This window comes from Rana temporaria, chromosome 3 (assembly GCF_905171775.1).
Source record: "Rana temporaria chromosome 3, aRanTem1.1, whole genome shotgun sequence".
Classification (NCBI taxonomy): domain Eukaryota; kingdom Metazoa; phylum Chordata; class Amphibia; order Anura; family Ranidae; genus Rana; species Rana temporaria.
The window spans coordinates 335,970,847-335,988,653 of record NC_053491.1 but is presented as its reverse complement, the minus strand read 5'-3'; the positions used below and the strand labels follow the sequence as shown (position 1 = coordinate 335,988,653).

The window sequence follows — 17,807 nt, the reverse complement described above, 5'->3', positions numbered from 1 at the left end:
TATTATACACAGTACTTTTGCAAACGAAAAGTCATTCTAGTTAGGGCTTAGATCTACCTTTTTTAATATCTCATTATTAAAGCTCAGTTGAATCTTTTATTTTTCTTACTATAATAGCAGCATAAACAGTAAAGGATGTGTATCTTTTATTTATTTTTTAATGTACCAGTGTGTACCAGCCTTTATTAGAATTCACTATGTTGGCATCACACTGGAGATTTGGACCGCTGATAAACACAGAGTGCAGCAATCCAGATCTTTAGCAGTCCAACACCCCCAACCCATGCCCACAATGCTCCAATCAATAACAATTCAAATCTCTGAGCTGCGTTGTTGATTGGTGTTGGTTTACTGGAGCACCGGACTGCTGCACTTTATGTTCAGCATGCTGCCAGCGTTGTGAGTTTTAATGAAGACTGCAACATACTATTAGGTCAAGTTAAAAGACTTGGACACTTACTGGTGGCCTCCCCTCCGTGGGCTGGACCACTGAAGTTTGTACTATACCTATAACTTCAGGTTCAATCACAATAGATTAAATAAAAAATATTGTTTATGAAACCTGGCAGCATTACTATAAGGAAAAAATTATTGAAGGTTTCATTGGGTATTAAGATAGCAGAGCCCTATAAAGCAAAAGCAGAGTGTTCCATTTTCTCTCATTACCGGCAGCTATTGCTGTAACTACATACAGCATACGTACATACTACATTTATGCTTATACTTAGACTGCACTGTGTCAGGACAGGTACACTTTAAAATCGCTTGTGGAGCGTTGCTTTAGTCTTGGAGTCTGTATACTCTAGATACAGTCAATAAAAAGTTAAAGGAACACTAAAGGTTCGTTTTTTATTAGATCAATTGATTGCTGTAAGCTAGAGCATTTAAATATCACTTACCTCGTTTTTCCTTTTGACCTCCAAAATACAGTAATCCAGGTTTGAAAATGCCATTTCCTGTCTCTCCTCTTCTTGCTTTCCACCAGCATCTGAGCCGTTTTGCATGGTGGGAAGCAGAATGTGCTCACCCCCTCCCTATGACTACAGCCCTGCGTGAAGATGCTCTCTTATCCCTCACAGGCATGGAGGCTAAGCCTAATGGGAACTGTAGTTCCCATTAGACCGTGATGTAGCAAGAATGAATGTGCACCGCAAACCAGGAAGTCAGTGAGAATAATGATTCAGGAGTGCTGGAGGTGAATAAAACGGCTCGATTTCAACAGGTATCAAACTAGTTATAATGCAAAACATTACTTTTTACTTTATCAGCTACTGTCAGACTTTAATTTAAGAGGAAAATATTTTTGTCTTTACAACCCCTTTAAACATTTCCTGAAGAAGTATCGTGTTGGTTATTTTGATTCTACACAAGTGATCACAAGTTATTTGGAGGAACCCAAGACTGCTGGGCCTCCCCATTTCCTTCCCATAGCAGCAGTTCTGGGAACAGCTTTAATGGCACACGGCAAAGCGTTGGAGGTGGCTGGAATGCAATAATAAACATTGTGTTGCAATGTTATTTTCCGGTGCTCTTGAGCATACAGTCCAAACGTCTATGTAGTGTTAAAGAGAACAGAAGGATGGACATCACAAATATCATACCATTTGGAGTTAATCTTCTTCCTGGGCCATAGTCCATTGAGTGGCAGAGATGAGTTGGCTTGCCTCTCTTGATCTTTCACTATTTTCCAGTAATAACTGTCTTTCATGAAGTAGGTTGCCTGATGTGTAAAGGAAAAGTAGACAGCATCTAGGTACCCTATTGGATGGTCTCCAGGGTCCACTGCTGGGAAAACGTCTATGATGCGTTTTGGAAAGCCTTCAACCAACTTGTTTTTATCCACGCTGAATGCAGTTACCTAGAATTATTAGGATATATTAATGATTTTTAATAATCAAATCCACAAAAATAATTTCAAGCTTTGAAAGAAGATTAATATCAAATGCTCTTAAATGCCAGTTGTACGTTAAAGTCGTTGTAAACCCTTACATGTACCCAGTGTGGGTGCAAGTGATTGGCGTCAGGTGATACACAGAGATAAAACCAATCCTTCTACATAAATTGTACCTATCTATCTGCAGCACTCTCTTTTTTACATCTGTTTAAAGTGCTATATTATAAAGCTTGTCTGAGTGCTCAGAAAAAAGGAGGCGGAGAGCTGAAGTTACATTCTGAAAAGCTGATTGGAGGGAACTGACAAACACCCCTTAACATAGCACACAGGAATTGAACTGAGGCTGTCAATCAGCTGGAGCTCCCTCCCCTGTAACCTTTTTTCTCTTGGTGTCAGGAAAACTTGTCAGAAGTGATTCACGCAGAGGAACAAAGCAGCAGAAAAAAGTGACACTTAGTACTCTTGATTGAGACAAGTACATACAATAGAGGGATACGCTTTGTTCATAGTTCATGTCTGAGGTTTGCAACCACTTTAATGCATTAATTCATTGATGGGCGTACAGCTGGAATTCCAGCTTCCTATCATTAGCAACAATCATGAACTGGTAGAATGGGTTCCTGATCACATGGTTACTGTCAGGGCTGCTGTTAAAAATCAAGGGGCCCCATACAGCCTACCTGACAGGGCCGAAAGTGACTGAAAATATAGATCTATTAGTCCCTTTCTTTGAAGCCTCAACAGCACAGATGAATAAATAGGAAACGCTCTGAGGATTCCTGTTTATTCACAAACTGAAGCATGTTTGGTACCGATCACTCACTGTGTTCATTCCGGAAAGTAAGGGGCCAGCAAATTACATATTTACCGTCCCCTTCCCCCGCTGCCAATGCTGCAGTGGGAGGCAGAAGAGGATCAGTGGCTGTAATAATACATTACAGCCATCCCTCCTGCTCAGCGGGTACCTGGGCCCCCCTTTTGAACTGATGGTGCCCGGACCTAGTACAGGGGGGCTAGCTGTACTGCCTTATTAGCAGCCCTGGTCACTGTGACAACCAAGCACAGTGGTTACATGATTGGGAAATGTATTTTAAAATTTCATTAAAGGGCTGGCTTCTACTGAAGAGAAAGGTTTAAAGTAGATGTACTGTGTACCTTAAACTGGTTGTTAACCCACTAAGTAAAATTTACAGTATCCTCTTGCAGTTTATCCATGTAATCTGCCCTGTGTCTGAGAGGAGAGAGGTGGCGGGTCACGTGTGCACCAATCAGTGCTCTGAAAACAGGTATATAGCTACATTTTTTTTTATAAGGCACAGACACAGGAGCAGATTACATTAATAAACACAGAGGATACTGTAAAAATGTAACAGTAATTTCAGCATCAGGAGGGCATGGACACTGAGCTACCAGGCAGGAAGGGGAGGGGGGGAAAGATGGAGGAGAGCGCGGAGAAGAGGACAGAGGAGGGCTGCGAATGATGGAGGCACGTAACCTGACCATGGTGTCAGGGCTCAGCATCCACGATTAACTGTGGTAAGTTTACAAAGGGGAGGGCAGAACCAGGCAGGATCAGACAGGTATTTCAGGTGACACAACATAAGCACTTTACTGTATAACATGCTTTAAAGCAACAGGATTTTTTTTAGGTTAACAAACACTTTACCTGAAAAGGCATTTAGTCTACACCATTTTTTAGAAATCATTGTATTTATTTCAAATAAAATACTTGTTTTCACCTATTTTTTACTGAGTTGCATTTCAGTGCTGAATATCTCCTGCAGCCTGTTTGCAGTCTTCCTGTCTACATGTACTACAGTGATAACTGCATGACACATTTCCCAGGGCGGGCTTCATGATATTGGCAACAGTTGACCACACCTGGCTGAAGTGTGGGTTAAAATGGCCACTTGCAATCTCCTTTGGTAAACCTATGTGACAAGGTGGGTGACATTGCAGTAGTGTAAATAGGGAACAGGGACAAAGCATTGTTACCCTATAACAGAAGGTGACATATATATTTTTTGCATTAATGCTGCAGAGTTAATAGATACTATATTGAATGAAGTTTGAAATGACCTTAATATGTGTAGCCAGATGTTTGGCTAGAGTGGGAGAGCAAATCTAGGACACTGGGCTGGGCTGCAGTTGCTCAATGTGTGCTCCCCTCAGACTGTCATGCGGAATAGACTAGCATCATGTCACCTCCACCCACCAGGGGAGCTAACAAGGCGAAGGAGCTCAAGAGATTTGTTTTCTTGCAGTTTAGGACTGTGGGAGTTAAAGTTCAAAAAGGGAGCCATACTGTGGAACCATTGGACTACAGTTCCCAAGAGGAGACAGGTATAAAGAGGGGAAAAGATCTGTACATTCCAGGGCTGTGGACTGAGCAGCTTTCTCTTGCACTGTGATGGAGTGGCATGTGTACATCTATCTTTCTGTGTGCACGCCATCCAGCAATCAGTCAGTGACCTGAGTCAGAAATCAGAGTACTGTGTGCGGGGGACCAGGGAGACCAGGAAGAGTGGACCAGTGGGTGCATCATTGAGGGCTAAGCTACTGTCGGGACACAGTGTCTTGATGCAGGGAGACCGGAGCACTGTTAACCTGTGGGCCGAGGTCTGGGGCTACTCCAAGCAGGACAAGAGGATGACTGAACAGCAGGACTGTGGCAGCTGTATCGCTGGGACTTATGAGAGGGCACTGTTGCCATAGACCAGACTTTACTGAGAGCATAGTTATGAGCACCACTGTAAAGATTGGGTCCCATTTCTAGCTGGCTAAAGAACTAGTGCAAAGGATTGTATCTTTAGATAACTGCTCTTCTTTTGCTGCTTATAGTAAGGCATACCTCTGTTCTTTCTACCTTTCTGTACTGCATCCCATCAGTAAAAGTCAAGTAAACATTACTGTGTGTCTGGTCCCTAGCTGATACCGCTACCCAGGTCATAAAATTACAAAATATATGTAGCACCCTCTAGTATGTGTGCTAGATGTAAGATTGGTTTCTGTTAGTGTAAGTACATTTATTTGGCTCAGGGCTAGGCCTGAGCTGTGAATCTGGGTCAGGGTTCAGTCACTCAGGGCTGGATGACTCATACTGGTCCAGAAGGTTGTAAAAACCTGGAGGTGAGGAGGGACTGTTTGGAATATTTATGAGGGCCTCAGCCAATCCCCAGAAAATGGGCTGGCAGGGGGCAGATTCACCTCTTAAATAGGTATGGGTCCTGCCAGCAGGGGAAGTCGGGTGGAAGATGGAGATGGAATGCTGAGGAGGCTGTCGGTGGCCCTCAAGGGTGTCAACTTGTCTGGGGGGGGAGACTTTGGGCCAGGGCTCAGGTGCTGGAAGGATCCTACCAAAACACACTGAGAAAGCCCTTCCTGGGGGCATGGGAGCAATGAGAGAGGACAGCAGGAGCAGGTCAGCACTACTGAGAGTCAGCCGGGTGGGCTGGTGAGTGTCAGTCTGGAGGACTGTGGTGGAAAAGTTAGCCTGGAGGGCTAGAAAAAGAATAGCTCCAGCCAGTTGGGCTGGCAGTGCCTAAAGAGGTGGAGCTGGGATCATTGGCCACAGAGGGAAGAGTACAAGCTGGACACTGTAATCTTTTGCTACATAACCAAGGGTATCAGGTTCCTGCCTGTAATAAACTATTTGCTTTTAGTGAGTGATTGTCAGATCTTCACAGTGATCCATCTGGGTTCTGCAAGCACGTGTGTGCTGGAGGAAGAAGCGGAGCTGTACATAGAGACTGTATATAGGAAGTTATCCCTAAGCCCTGGTTCACACTGGGCTGCGGGAGTGAAGCCGTGCGAGTTCAGCTGAACTCGCACGATTTCACTCCTGCTGGCAGTCCCGATTTCGGCCGCAATTTAATAGACACCTGTGCAGGTTTCTGCACAGATGTCAATGTAAATCGCGGGCCGAAATCGCAAAAAGTAGTACAGGAACTACTTTTTGAAATCGGTGCAGCGTCGCAGATGCGGCGTCTCACCGATTAGGACGGTGTCATTGCCGACAATTGCCGGCAAATGCCGCCGATTTGAGATGCGATTTCACATGTGAAATCGCATCTCAAATTGAAGCAAATCGTACCCAGTGTGAACCTGGGCTGAAGTTGTTGAAGTCAATTGGTAATCCCATAACCTCTCATTCCCATCCAAGTTATTACCCTTAATATATAACAAAAACAAAGTCATGGTCGGTTCTCTGACTCTGAAGTGCCTGTGAAAATTTGGCTGTGCAGTTTGGGGATCCCAGTTCATCTGCAGTCCCTAAAGGGGTGCGGTACATACAGTACAGACCAAAAGTTTGGACACACCTTCTCAATCAAAGAGTTTTCTTTATTTTCATGACTATGAAAATTGTAGATTCACACTGAAGGCATCAAAACTATGAATTAACACATGTGGAATTATACATAACAAAAAAGTGTGAAACAACTGAAAATATATTTCATATTCTTGGTTCTTCAAAGTAGCCACCTTTTGCAGCAGACACATCTCTAGAACTGGTAAGAGGAGACTGTGTGAATCAGGCCTTCATGGTAGAATATCTGCTAGGAAACCACTGCTAAAGAAAGGCAACAAGAAGAAGAGACTTGTTTGGGCTAAAGAACACAAGGAATGGACATTAGACCAGTGGAAATCTGTGCTTTGGTCTGATGAGTCCAAACTTGAGATCTTTGGTTTCAACCCCCGTGTCTTTGTGCGACGCAGAAAAGGTGAACGGATGGACTCTACATGCCTGGTTCCCACCGTGAAGCATGGAGGAGGTGTGATGGTGTGGGGGTGCTTTGCTGGTGACACTGTTGGGGATTTAATCAAAATTGAAGGCATACTGAACCAGCATGGCTACCACAGCATCTTGCAGCGGCATGCTATTCCATCCGGTTTGCGTTTAGTTGGACCATCATTTATTTTTCAACAGGACAATGACCCCAAACACACCTCCAGGCTGTGTAAGGGCTATTTGACCAAGAAGAAGAGTGATGGGGTGCTGCGCCAGGTGACTACCTCTTGAAGCTCATCAAGAGAATGCCAAGAGTGTGCCAAGCAGTAATCAAAGCAAAAGGTGGCTACTTTGAAGAACCTAGAATATGAAATATATTTTATTTATTTTTTTATTTAGTTTTTATGCCTTCAGTGTGAATCTACAATTTTCATAGTCATGAAAATAAAGAAAACTCTTTGAATGAGAAGGTTTGTCCAAACTTTTGGGCTGTACTGTATACGAATAAGAATTTTATTGCTGATTTATGTTACTCATAGCCGTTAGTTATGTTTCAGAGCAGAGTAGCTCTAATGTGTGTAAATGCTTAAAAAACATTATTTCTTCTGACCGAGTAGAAAAACTCCACAAAATTTGGCAACCCTGGGTCGCTTTCAGGTATTCCTCTGCATACGATGCTGGTGTGGCGCAGACGACTGCCTGAGAGGTTCCTGGGGAACTGTCCTGGTCTGGACACGGATATGTTACATTGACTATTACCATGTCTTCTCTCTACCTCCCTTCTTCTTTTCTTTTTCCTCCTACCTTTACTGGCTATGTTTACTGCTTATAGCAGCGGCTGCTTGTCGGAAATAGTTTGCTATGATCGCCATAGGTACGTGTTATTCTGAGGTACTATGTCTATGGATGTTTGTTTCCTTTTGTTTGTTTTTTTTTGTTTTTTATCCCTCTTTCTTTGGAGAAGGATAAGGACCGGGGCCTACTGCCCCGAAGTACCCAATGTCAGTGGCTCTCGCCCCTAGGCAACCTTAGTACTTAACAAACAAGGTTTAGTTTGGAATTTCCGGCCAATCTATATAGGTCGTATTTGCTTTGTTTTTGTTTTTTTCTTTACTCCTTTTTTTACGTGTTTTATGGCTTACTATACCATGCCCATATCATAATACTGCTATGCGAGCAGCTGTACTGCTATCTAACTTACTCTGTACTGCTTTTGTTTGTTACAATAAACTTGAAATGATAAAAAAAAAAAAAAAAAACATTATTTCTATACTACTGTTTATTTATCCATTGTGTAGTTTAGTAATATACAGTATGTGCACAAAGGAAGCCATATGTGCTCATTAATCACATGCTAAGCTAGGGAACCATAGATTGTCCACTTTTGCTGTTGATCAGTGGTTCACCCCCTATAAGTTGGTGTCACAAATGGGAGTCTCAGAATTAAATTTTAGTCCCTAGGATATTAGAGAAGATGATGTCATCAAGGCCTAAAAAGGCTGAAACATGTTTGTGAATAGATTTCTCTCCCAGACTTTAAAGCGGAGTTCCACCTAAAAATGGAACTTCCGCGTAACCCACTCCTCGCCCCCTTACATGCCACATTTGGCATGTAATTTTTTGGGGGGGGAGTGGGGGCTTCAGGAGAAGGGGACTTCCTGTCCCACTTCCTCCTTCCGCCGAGGGGCTGGAAAGGCGATTAGCTTAATCGCCTTCTTGCAGCCCCTCCCTGTAGGCGAGCGCCTGTCCAATCGGACGGCACCGCGCCGCTCGCGCATGCGCAGTGTCGCTCGCGCATGCGCAGTGGGTGCCCGGCCGTGAAGCCGAAAGCTGTCACTGAATGGTGCCCACACTAGGAATGAAGACGCCGGCCGGCGAGGGGGGGCGAGGAGCGGAGCCGTGGAGCAGGTAAGTGTCTGTTTATTAAAAGCCAGCAGCTACACTTTTTGTAGCTGCTGACTTTTAATAAACTTAAAAAAAGGCTGGAACTCCCCTTTAATAAAGTAAATAATGGAATATTATCTAATAGGCTGGTCATCTCTTTCTTTGTTCCCAGGTATGCCATTTCAGTAAAAGGAAGCCTGCACATGGCTAACCAATGTTGACCTTATTTTAGGCATTACTGTTGCCTCGCTGTCTCTGGCTTCATCGTTTTCTAAACCACTGACTTAGAACAAACCTACAGTTCATAGCAGCTGCATTCCAACCCTCAATTTTGGCTCCACTCTGTCGTAGCAGCATCCTGCTTGCAAGGACAGCCCCCACGAGAGGTTACACGAGTTGCGGAAATAGCGTTCAGCCCGGACCGTTGCAGCGTCCAATACTGGATCATATGTGCCTGTTATCTATTACCTCAATTTGAGTTTTTACTGTTTTTTGATTTACATTAAATACTTACAGTCTACGCTCAGAGGTGCCTATATTTATTTTCTTTCTACAGAATCTATGATCTGCATACTAGTTTCAGATCAGGGCCTCGAATTGGAGTGTTGAGTTACTGGTTCAGTATGAGAGCCAGGCAACTGGCATTTTTGCAAGGAGATTTCAGCAATGGCAGTCGTCCTATTATCTCAGTGCATGTTTCTTTTACATCTCAGAAAAGCACATCTTTCTCAAAATAATAGGTAGTTGACAGTCAAGATTCCAGGTAAAAGACACTGGAGGTCCTATCATAACAATACTAGACATTTGCACACTGAAATATTTTGTTTCGTAATTTTGTTTTCGTCCAAAAAATAAATTTATTTAGTTACTCCCGAAATTCGTTTTTATTTATTTTGTTTTTCGTTAAAAAAATGCATTAGTCCGAAAATCTAAATTAAGGTTGAATCTGTCATTGAAGGCTTATGGTGTCTGTCGAATGTTCAAAAAAAAAAGAAAAAAAAAAAAAGAAGATTCGATAGAATCTTTAAAAAAAAAAAAAAAAAATGTCGACTCTTCATGTCTCTCTATGTCGAATCTGTCATTGAAGGCTTTTGGTGTCTGTCGAATAGGGTTTTTTCAGGAGCAGTGAATTTAATAATGCTAAAAGTGAAACAATAAAAGTGAAATATTACTTTAAATTTCGTACATAGGGGGGTGTAAAGTTAGCATGTGAAATAGCGCATGTTTCCAGTACTTAGAACTGTCCCTGCACAAAGTGTCATTTCTGAAAGGAAAAAAAGTATTTTAAAACCGGCTTTGCAGCTATAATGAATTGTCGGTTCTGGCAATTCAGAGCGAATCCATTCATAAAAAAAAAAAAAAAAGCGTGGGGGTACCCCCAAATTCCATTACCAGGCCCTTCAGGTCTGGAATGGATATTAAGGGGAACCCCGCCGTCAATTTAAAAAAAATTACGTGGGGTTCCCCCCAAATATCCATTCCAGACCCTTCAGGTCTGGTGTGGATTTTAAGGGGAACTCCACCCCAAATAAAAAAAAAAGGCGTGGAGTTCCCATGTTGATGGGGACAAGGGCCTCATCCCCACAACCCTTGCCCGGTGGTTGCGGAGGTCTGCGGGCGGGGGGCTTATCAGAATCTGGAAGACCCCTTTAACAAAGGGGACCCCCAGATCCTGGCCCCAGAAGGGTCTGGAATGGATATTTGGGGGGAACGCCACGTAATTTTTTTTTAAATTGACGGCGGGGTTCCCCTTAATATCCATTCTAGACCTGAAGGGCCTGGTAATGGAATTTGGGGGTACCCCCACGCAATTTTTTTATTTTTATGAATGGATTCGCTCTGAATTGCCAGAGCCGACAATTCATTATAGCCGCAAAGCCGGTTTTAAAAGACTTTTTTTCCTTTTAGAAATGACACTTTGTGCAGGGACAGTTCTAAGTACTGGAAACATGCGCTATTTCACATGCTAACTTTACACCCCCCTAGGTACGAAATTTCCCCCTTTAAGCATTATTAAATTCACTGCTCCCGAAAAAACAGCCGTTTTTAAAACCTTTTTTTGCATTGATACATGTCCCCTGGGACATGACCCAGGTCGATAGAATCTTAAAAAAAATATATATATATATCGACTCTTCATGTCTCTCTATGTCAAATCTTTTCTCTCTATGTCGAATCTTTTCTCACTATGTAGAACACTATTGGACTAATAGTTAAGGTTAGGCACATTCGACCACAAAACGAAAACGAAAATAAAGCATTTTTTATGTCGGATCTTTCGGTTTTCGTTTTCTGTGCTTTCGTTATCGTTTGTGAAAACGATAACGAAAATACCTGAAATTCGGACGAAAATGCATTCGGACGACAACGAATGCACATGTCTAAAAAATACTGCAATCAATAAAACTAAATATATAGGTACTTAACCATACATTGTTTTGTCTGAAGAAATATATGAGACGCTCCTTTTTGTCAAAGAAAGCTGCATCAATCGGACTTGGAGCCCCAGGGAAAGCCTCAGATATGAGTTGAGGGTACTTATTTTTCTTCCAGTCTTCTGTGTAGGCTGAGTCTTTGTCAGGGTCATAGCGCCAGACTTGAGTACCTTCAAAGGAAGCAAGCCATCATTAAGTATAGGTCTGGATATCAACACAGAGATCAGGAGCATTTGTGGGCTCCTGATTTATAGCAATTCCCCCTTATGCATGCTGGACTTACTTATGCGATCACGTTTACGCGTAAACACAATATTTTTTTCATCATTTATTTTATTCACATTTTTTCACACTGTCTCTTTAATTGTTTTGTATCAACTTTATTGCTTTCACAAGGGATGAACAACAAAGCCTGGGCTGACAGATCTGGGGGTTTATTAGACCCTATATCTCTCCTCTGGGCTCCAGTGCAGCCGACCGGACACAGATCAGTCTGATAGGCTGCTTCCTCTTCCTCCGGCCACAGAAGGGATCAAGTGGATGTTCTCCCAATCACTTCTGCCTTATGCCGCATACACACGTAATCGGAATTTCCGACAAGAAAAGTTCGATGTGAGCTTTTGGTCGGAAATTCCGACCGTGTGTAGGCTCCATCTGACTTTTTCTATCTGAATTTCCGACAGCAAAAATTTGAGAGCTGGTTCACCAATTTTCCAACGGGAAAAGTTCTTGTCGGAATTTTCGATCGTATGTATGCAATTCCGACACGCAAAAGCCTACGCATGCTCGGAATCAATCCTACGCATGCTCAGAATTAGGGTTGTCCCGATACCGATACTAGTATCGGTATCGGGACCGATACCGAGTATTTGCGGGAGTACTTGTACTCGTGCAAATGCTCCCGATGCCTGGCCGAATACTATTTTTGTATTTATCAACATGTTCTATGAAAATTCTTTGAGTTTTTTACTACTGCGTGACAAGCAAATAAAACATTTTTATTCATTTTTACTCATTTTTATTCTTTTATAATGTCTTGAGTTAGAGTTCTTCATAATTCTAAAGAAAATATCCTTAGTCTGTATTGTGGTTTGAAAACTGTCACATGACATTTTAAAAAAGAATCGGTATTCTGTATCGGCGAGTACATGAAAAAAAGTATCGGTACTTGTACTCGGTCCTAAAAAAAGTGGTATCGGGACAACCCTATTCAGGATCATTGAACTTCATTTTTCTCGGCTCCTCGTAGTTTTGTACGTCACCGCGTTCTTGACGGTCGGAATTTCCGACAACATTTGTGTGACCGTTTGTATGCAACACAAGTTTGAGCCAACATTCCGTCGGAAAAAAATCCACGGTTTTCTTGTTGGAAATTCCAATCGTGTGTACGCGGCATAAGAGGGAAATGCCGACTGAAAATGTTCATCATTCCGGTATAACCACTTTACCCGACGGGAAGTGGTTAAAGTGGTTCTGAAGTTCAAACATTTTTATCATAAAGCGGAAATACACACATCTAAGCACTAAATACCAAAAACGCTATTTATTACATTTTTCATTTTTAATATTCAAAGCAAACTCACCCATCCATCCATCCATGTCTCCATGCTTTATTTTGCTGAGAAATCACTAAAAAAAAACACCCCCCTAGAATTTCTGACTGTGGTCATCTTGAGTAAGGGCAGATGATACATGTAGAATTTACTTCCTGGAATCCATCTGCCTTTAGCTCAGCCATGCAGGCAGGAGGGTGTGCTTTGCTGAGAAGACACATCCTCCCCTCCTGAAGACACCTTGAATGTATGATATTATTTGCCTAGATATCGAAAGCAGGAAGTAACTGAAGAAATATGAAAAAAGGTTTAAAGCAAGCATATACTGTCCTATCTATTTAATAACTAGCAGCATAAGGATTAAAAATAGTCAATGTTAATTGAGGGAGTGAAGTTCCACTTTAATGCATCCCCTGCATTAAGGTAAAGAACATTTTACCACTTGCTTTGCACCCCCTCCCTTAACACTTACTTGACACCCCTCACAATCTAGCACTGTCCCCAATGGCAGCCCCACTCTCCCCTCATCCGGAATTCACATAGCAGGAGCCATTGGCTTCTGCTGCTGTCAATCAAATCCTATGAAAAGGGAGTGGGGGGTGGGGCCACGCCGTGTTTGTCTATGAACGCACACAGCACAGCTCGGAAGCATGCCCACACCTTTACCCCCTCAGCATATAGCTTGCTATGGGGGCAGAAGAGGAGGAGCAGACAGACAATACCGCAATACCACTGCACAGGTAAGTAGAACATATTTATTATGTTAATTAAAAAAAAAATGCCTTTACCACTTCTTTAACAATGGACCTTGCTTCCTGTCAGGACCAAAGGGACACATACAAAGAAGTAGTAGTAGATTGGGCAAGAGTTGAAACTCCTGAAAAAGTTTTTTTTATTGCTGTCTAGACCTTCCTCTCCTTTATGTTTCAGTTCTTACCTTTGAAGAAATACTGGGCATCTATATTCCACGTCCAGACATGTACATAGGCATCTATGTCTTTCTCTGGAAGTCCCTTCCAGCCTGTTTTAATTGGCAGAGGGTCTCCGAATCTTGTTCTGTTACTCTTGTTTTCATACATCCAGTACCAGCCAGTCTTGAAGAAGTAGGTGTTGAACCTGTAGAAGGTGTCTCCACGTGAGTTCCGTTCCTTCCTCACCCAATCAAACACTGCGCTGAAGCTGCCATCACATGAGCCTGGTGACCAACAGATACAGAATAAATCTGGCGCTCCTTACATTTTCATAAGTATATTCTGTATTCAACAAAAGGTATTTATATATACACAACATAGGTATAGATAGGTACGTTCCTTACAGCCACTCTCACTTAAAAACCAAAGCACACAGCAGGGGGGCAGATTTACATGGAAGTGTCAAATGCTAAATATCTTCAGCCAATGGAGATCTGCAAGAAAATGTCAACGCTAGATGGACTGATTAAATATTATTACACATCTTTTATAGGTCAATTTTTTTTTTAATTAGCGGGAGTCAGCGAGAGTAATAAAGACTAGAACAGAAATCACATGTGTTATATCATTCCTATTACTCCAGTACAGGGGTCTCCAAACATTGGCCTGGGGGCCAAATGTTGTCCTCTTCAAGATTTAATCCTGCCCGTAGCTAGGGTTAGTGGCCTCTCACACAGGTCTTCATGTCAGCCTACAGTCTCCATTTCTCTCCAACATAGATAGGGATTGGAACTTTGATGTAAGGGAGGTCTCTGATGGGGACTCTCGTGTATGAGAGGGGACACTGATGGGCCCAAGTTTATTTGGGATTTTTTTGCTTTCTTCTACTAAAGTTCTTTCTCTGTTGTTCTGAGTCAAATCACACTGATTCCAATAAAGCTCCAAGTAAAACTTGTTCATTCATTTAAATTTTATTCATTAAATTACATTTTTTACCCTTGAATATTTGAAAAATATATAAAATGGCCCTCATACTTCACACTTTGGAGACCTATGCTCCAACCTTTATTTTAATAACGAGGATAACGTGGGGAAATGTCAGAACCTCATCAGGTTTTTCTGTGTCTCCATTAGGATGGATTTCACTTTCACTTTTCACCTTCTTGCATATTTGCCAAGTGTCCCGAATCCTGGTAAAAGTCCTTGCATCAGCAGAGGCAGAGCAGCAGCTCAGGACCATGTATTCAGGTAAGTAACTACTGTCGTCAACGAAGTAGAGTTTATTTTATTCCACTGAAACCAATGAAGGGGCTTATTGTACTCCCACTCTTTATGCAATGTACCCCAGTACCCCATTTTGTCTAAAATATAAGCATATCGAAAAAGGTGTGATACTTTAAGCCATACTTGTAAAGTCACACTCACTTGTCATCATGTCTTCGTGGGTCTCTCCTAATTATTTTCAGATGTTGGCTACAGAATGCCTAATTAATCTGCAGAATCTGACCCTTGGGGACCAGTTGAGTCACAATAAAGAGTTGTTATGGGTTGAACCTCAGCTATTTATTTATTTTTTTCTTTACAAGATTCTTTCACTTGCTGGCCTAGTAACAGTCATCACTGGCACGGAAAATGAGGGTAAATCTCCCAAAATATGGGAGACATGTCCAAGAAGGTGATGGAGCTCCTGCTTTGTCCCTCTGGTGGACTGCAGGCACCTAGACTACCTGGTACTGCACTCCCCTATTCCATGCCCCTCTCTGACACCAGAGGATGCCAAAGGACAGTCAAAAAAGGCTGGCTACACTATGATGGCTACACTAGGCTGAAGCCGGCAGCTGACAACCAACCTGATTCAGCCAGTTTAAAGGTTGTGGTGATGATTACCAGCTGACAGAATACCCTGTTCACCAAGATAGAGCATCTACCGACAAACATTGCCTTTATTCACCGTGACCTGGATTCCTTTTGGGACCAAATCACGTCAATGGAGCAAAGAGTGAATAAGGTGGAATATGTTGTGCATGACCATACGATGTCCCCACACACCCAGTAAACCCAGGTGAAATCTCTGGAGACAGAGCAGAGGATGCAGAGAATAGTAATTGATCAGCAACAGTCTATGTATCCTGGGGCGGAGGGTGCTGATCCACCTTTGTTTAGTGAACACTTGCTTAAAACCTTACTACCACAAGCCAAAATCTTAGACTTCTTTGCAGTAGAGAAGGCCCATCATACATGGAATGCATGTGGCCCCCTAGATGCCCACATTCATCCTTAAACTACTCAATTTCAGAGTTTGTGATCTGGTTCTAAAGGCGGTGAGACTACAGGGAAAGTTGCAATTGGAAAACACCAAACTTCAAATTCTTCCTGATTATTCTGTTAAGACGTATTACTTTCAGTGTTCATTTGATAGGGTGAAAGCCAATCTCTGATTGAAAGGTTTACTGTACAGCATGATCTTCCAGGCTAAACCCTGTGTTTAAGATGGTCAATCAGTCATTTTTTTTACATCTCCAGAAGAGGCTTCAACCTGGCTGGAAACAACACACTGGTCCCAAATGCCATACCCTGCTTATAAAGGCCTCACACCGTCTTATTTTGAGATGCCATCTCTGCACATGGGCCACTTAGATATGTGAATTTTTATGAATTTTCATTTGCTAGCTATGGCCAGCGTAAGGTCTCTTTCGCAATCCAAACAAAAACTGGTAAAAAAAAAAGTAAAATGATAACCTTTTACATAAAACTACAAACTCCCCTGGAAAAGGGATTGCTGCAAGAAGTTATACATGCTCTATGAATTAAATAAAGATAATACCATATTTTTTCTGTACAGCTTTTCTGTCCTCCCAGTCCAACTCAAAGTGCTTCCCCTGAGGTGTATAGTTTGGCTGCATCACTGACCCCATGCGATTTATATGGGTCAGGCCAAGAGCATGACCAATTTCATGGACAGCAACCTGCAATAGAATATATTAGAAATAAATACTCTAGATTTTATTGTACGAGTTGTGCGAATCCTGCTAACGCAATTTGGGTACATTTGCCAAGCTGTTTTATTTTAAATGTTTAAAGTTTTACCAAAATAGACTACACTAAATGACAGGACAGTGGTGTGGAGTTGGTTGGGTGGGCGGCAATATAGGGGGTTGGAAGGGTGGGTAAGGGTGGGGGTGTAAAGAGTCAAAATTAATGGAAATAAGGTGTATCCTTACTCTATCTTTATCAGAAATCTTGGTTGGGTATTTAATATGTATGTGTGATACACATTGTTGTACTTTTTCTGGTGATTCCTCTTTTTGATATGTAAATAATAATAAAAAAATTAATGATTTAAAAAAAAAAAAAGTCTTATCAATTTATTAACATGAATATTGTTGTCAAAACTTTAAAAAAAAAATCCATGAAATTTGTTATATCTTATGAATTTGTAATTCATCTATATTTTTCTGCTCCCTAGGTTGTACATTAGCTTTTAAAGCTGGAAAACTGTTGTTGGTAATTTTGTGGCTCATGCAAAGATGCCCTATCCTAAGCCCCCTCACCCACTAATCCTCCCAATAACTCTAAAGCCCCGTACACACAGACTTTTTCCAGCGGAAATTCCGACCGTGTGTATGCCCCATTGGATTATTTCCATCGGAAATTCCGAGGAATTCCGTCGGAGTTTAGATAAAGAACATGATTTTGGTCGGACAAAGGTCCGACCGTGTGTACGGGGCTTAACACTACATTTAACTAATATGCTGTATATATATATATATATATATATATGCTAACACTCCATATAACTCCCATGCTTACCTTCCCTGTAACCTAAACAATAGCCACCTATTAAACCTCCTTGAAACCATAACACTATTCTTGTTTCCAAGCATGCATGTTCTTTGGTCTCCCGATTTTTCTTAGACGAATATTGTACTGATTAAACTAAATTGTTTATCCTGGTATCGTACAACAAACATTTTCGTGTTTGTCCCTTCAGATAATTTAGCATGAAATGTCGTGATCGGTTCTCTAAGGAAAGCTGTGTACTAATGATCAGATTATCGTACGATCGATTTAAAAGTGGCATTTTTTATCAGATTTTCTGATCCTGTGTACTAGGTTTAACAGTAACCCTCTTAGCAACCTTAACTCTCCCTGTAACCCCATCACTAGCCATTTATGTAGCACTAACCCTCCCTGTAACCCCTAAGACCCTGTACACACGATCAGTCCAAACTTATGAAAACGGACTGAAGTTCAGTTTCATCTGTCCAAACTGACCGTGTGTGGGCCCCATCGGTCAGTTGTCCTTCGGTCCAAAAACAGAGAACTTGCTTTAAAATTGGACTGATGGACGCCTGACCGATAGGTCAAAACCGATGGTTAGTACGCAAAAGCATTGGTTCC

The 17,807-nt window shown here is 41.9% G+C and overlaps 1 protein-coding gene across 2 annotated transcripts in view; it reads right to left on the bottom strand.

Moving 5' to 3' along the window:
• Positions 1–1,253: 1,253 nt before the first annotated feature.
• The window catches only part of LOC120932576 (matrix metalloproteinase-21-like), a 72,254-nt gene continuing 55,700 nt past the window's right edge, over positions 1,254–17,807 (bottom strand). For both annotated transcript variants that reach the window (XM_040345062.1, XM_040345061.1), the window contains exons 5-8: positions 16,231–16,372; positions 13,433–13,690; positions 10,940–11,112; positions 1,254–1,858 (exon numbers count right to left, since the gene is read on the bottom strand). In XM_040345062.1, the coding sequence (XP_040200996.1) occupies positions 1,553–1,858; positions 10,940–11,112; positions 13,433–13,690; positions 16,231–16,372 (879 nt within the window). In that variant the 3' untranslated portion in view covers positions 1,254–1,552. The remainder of the gene's footprint in view (positions 1,859–10,939; positions 11,113–13,432; positions 13,691–16,230; positions 16,373–17,807) is intronic.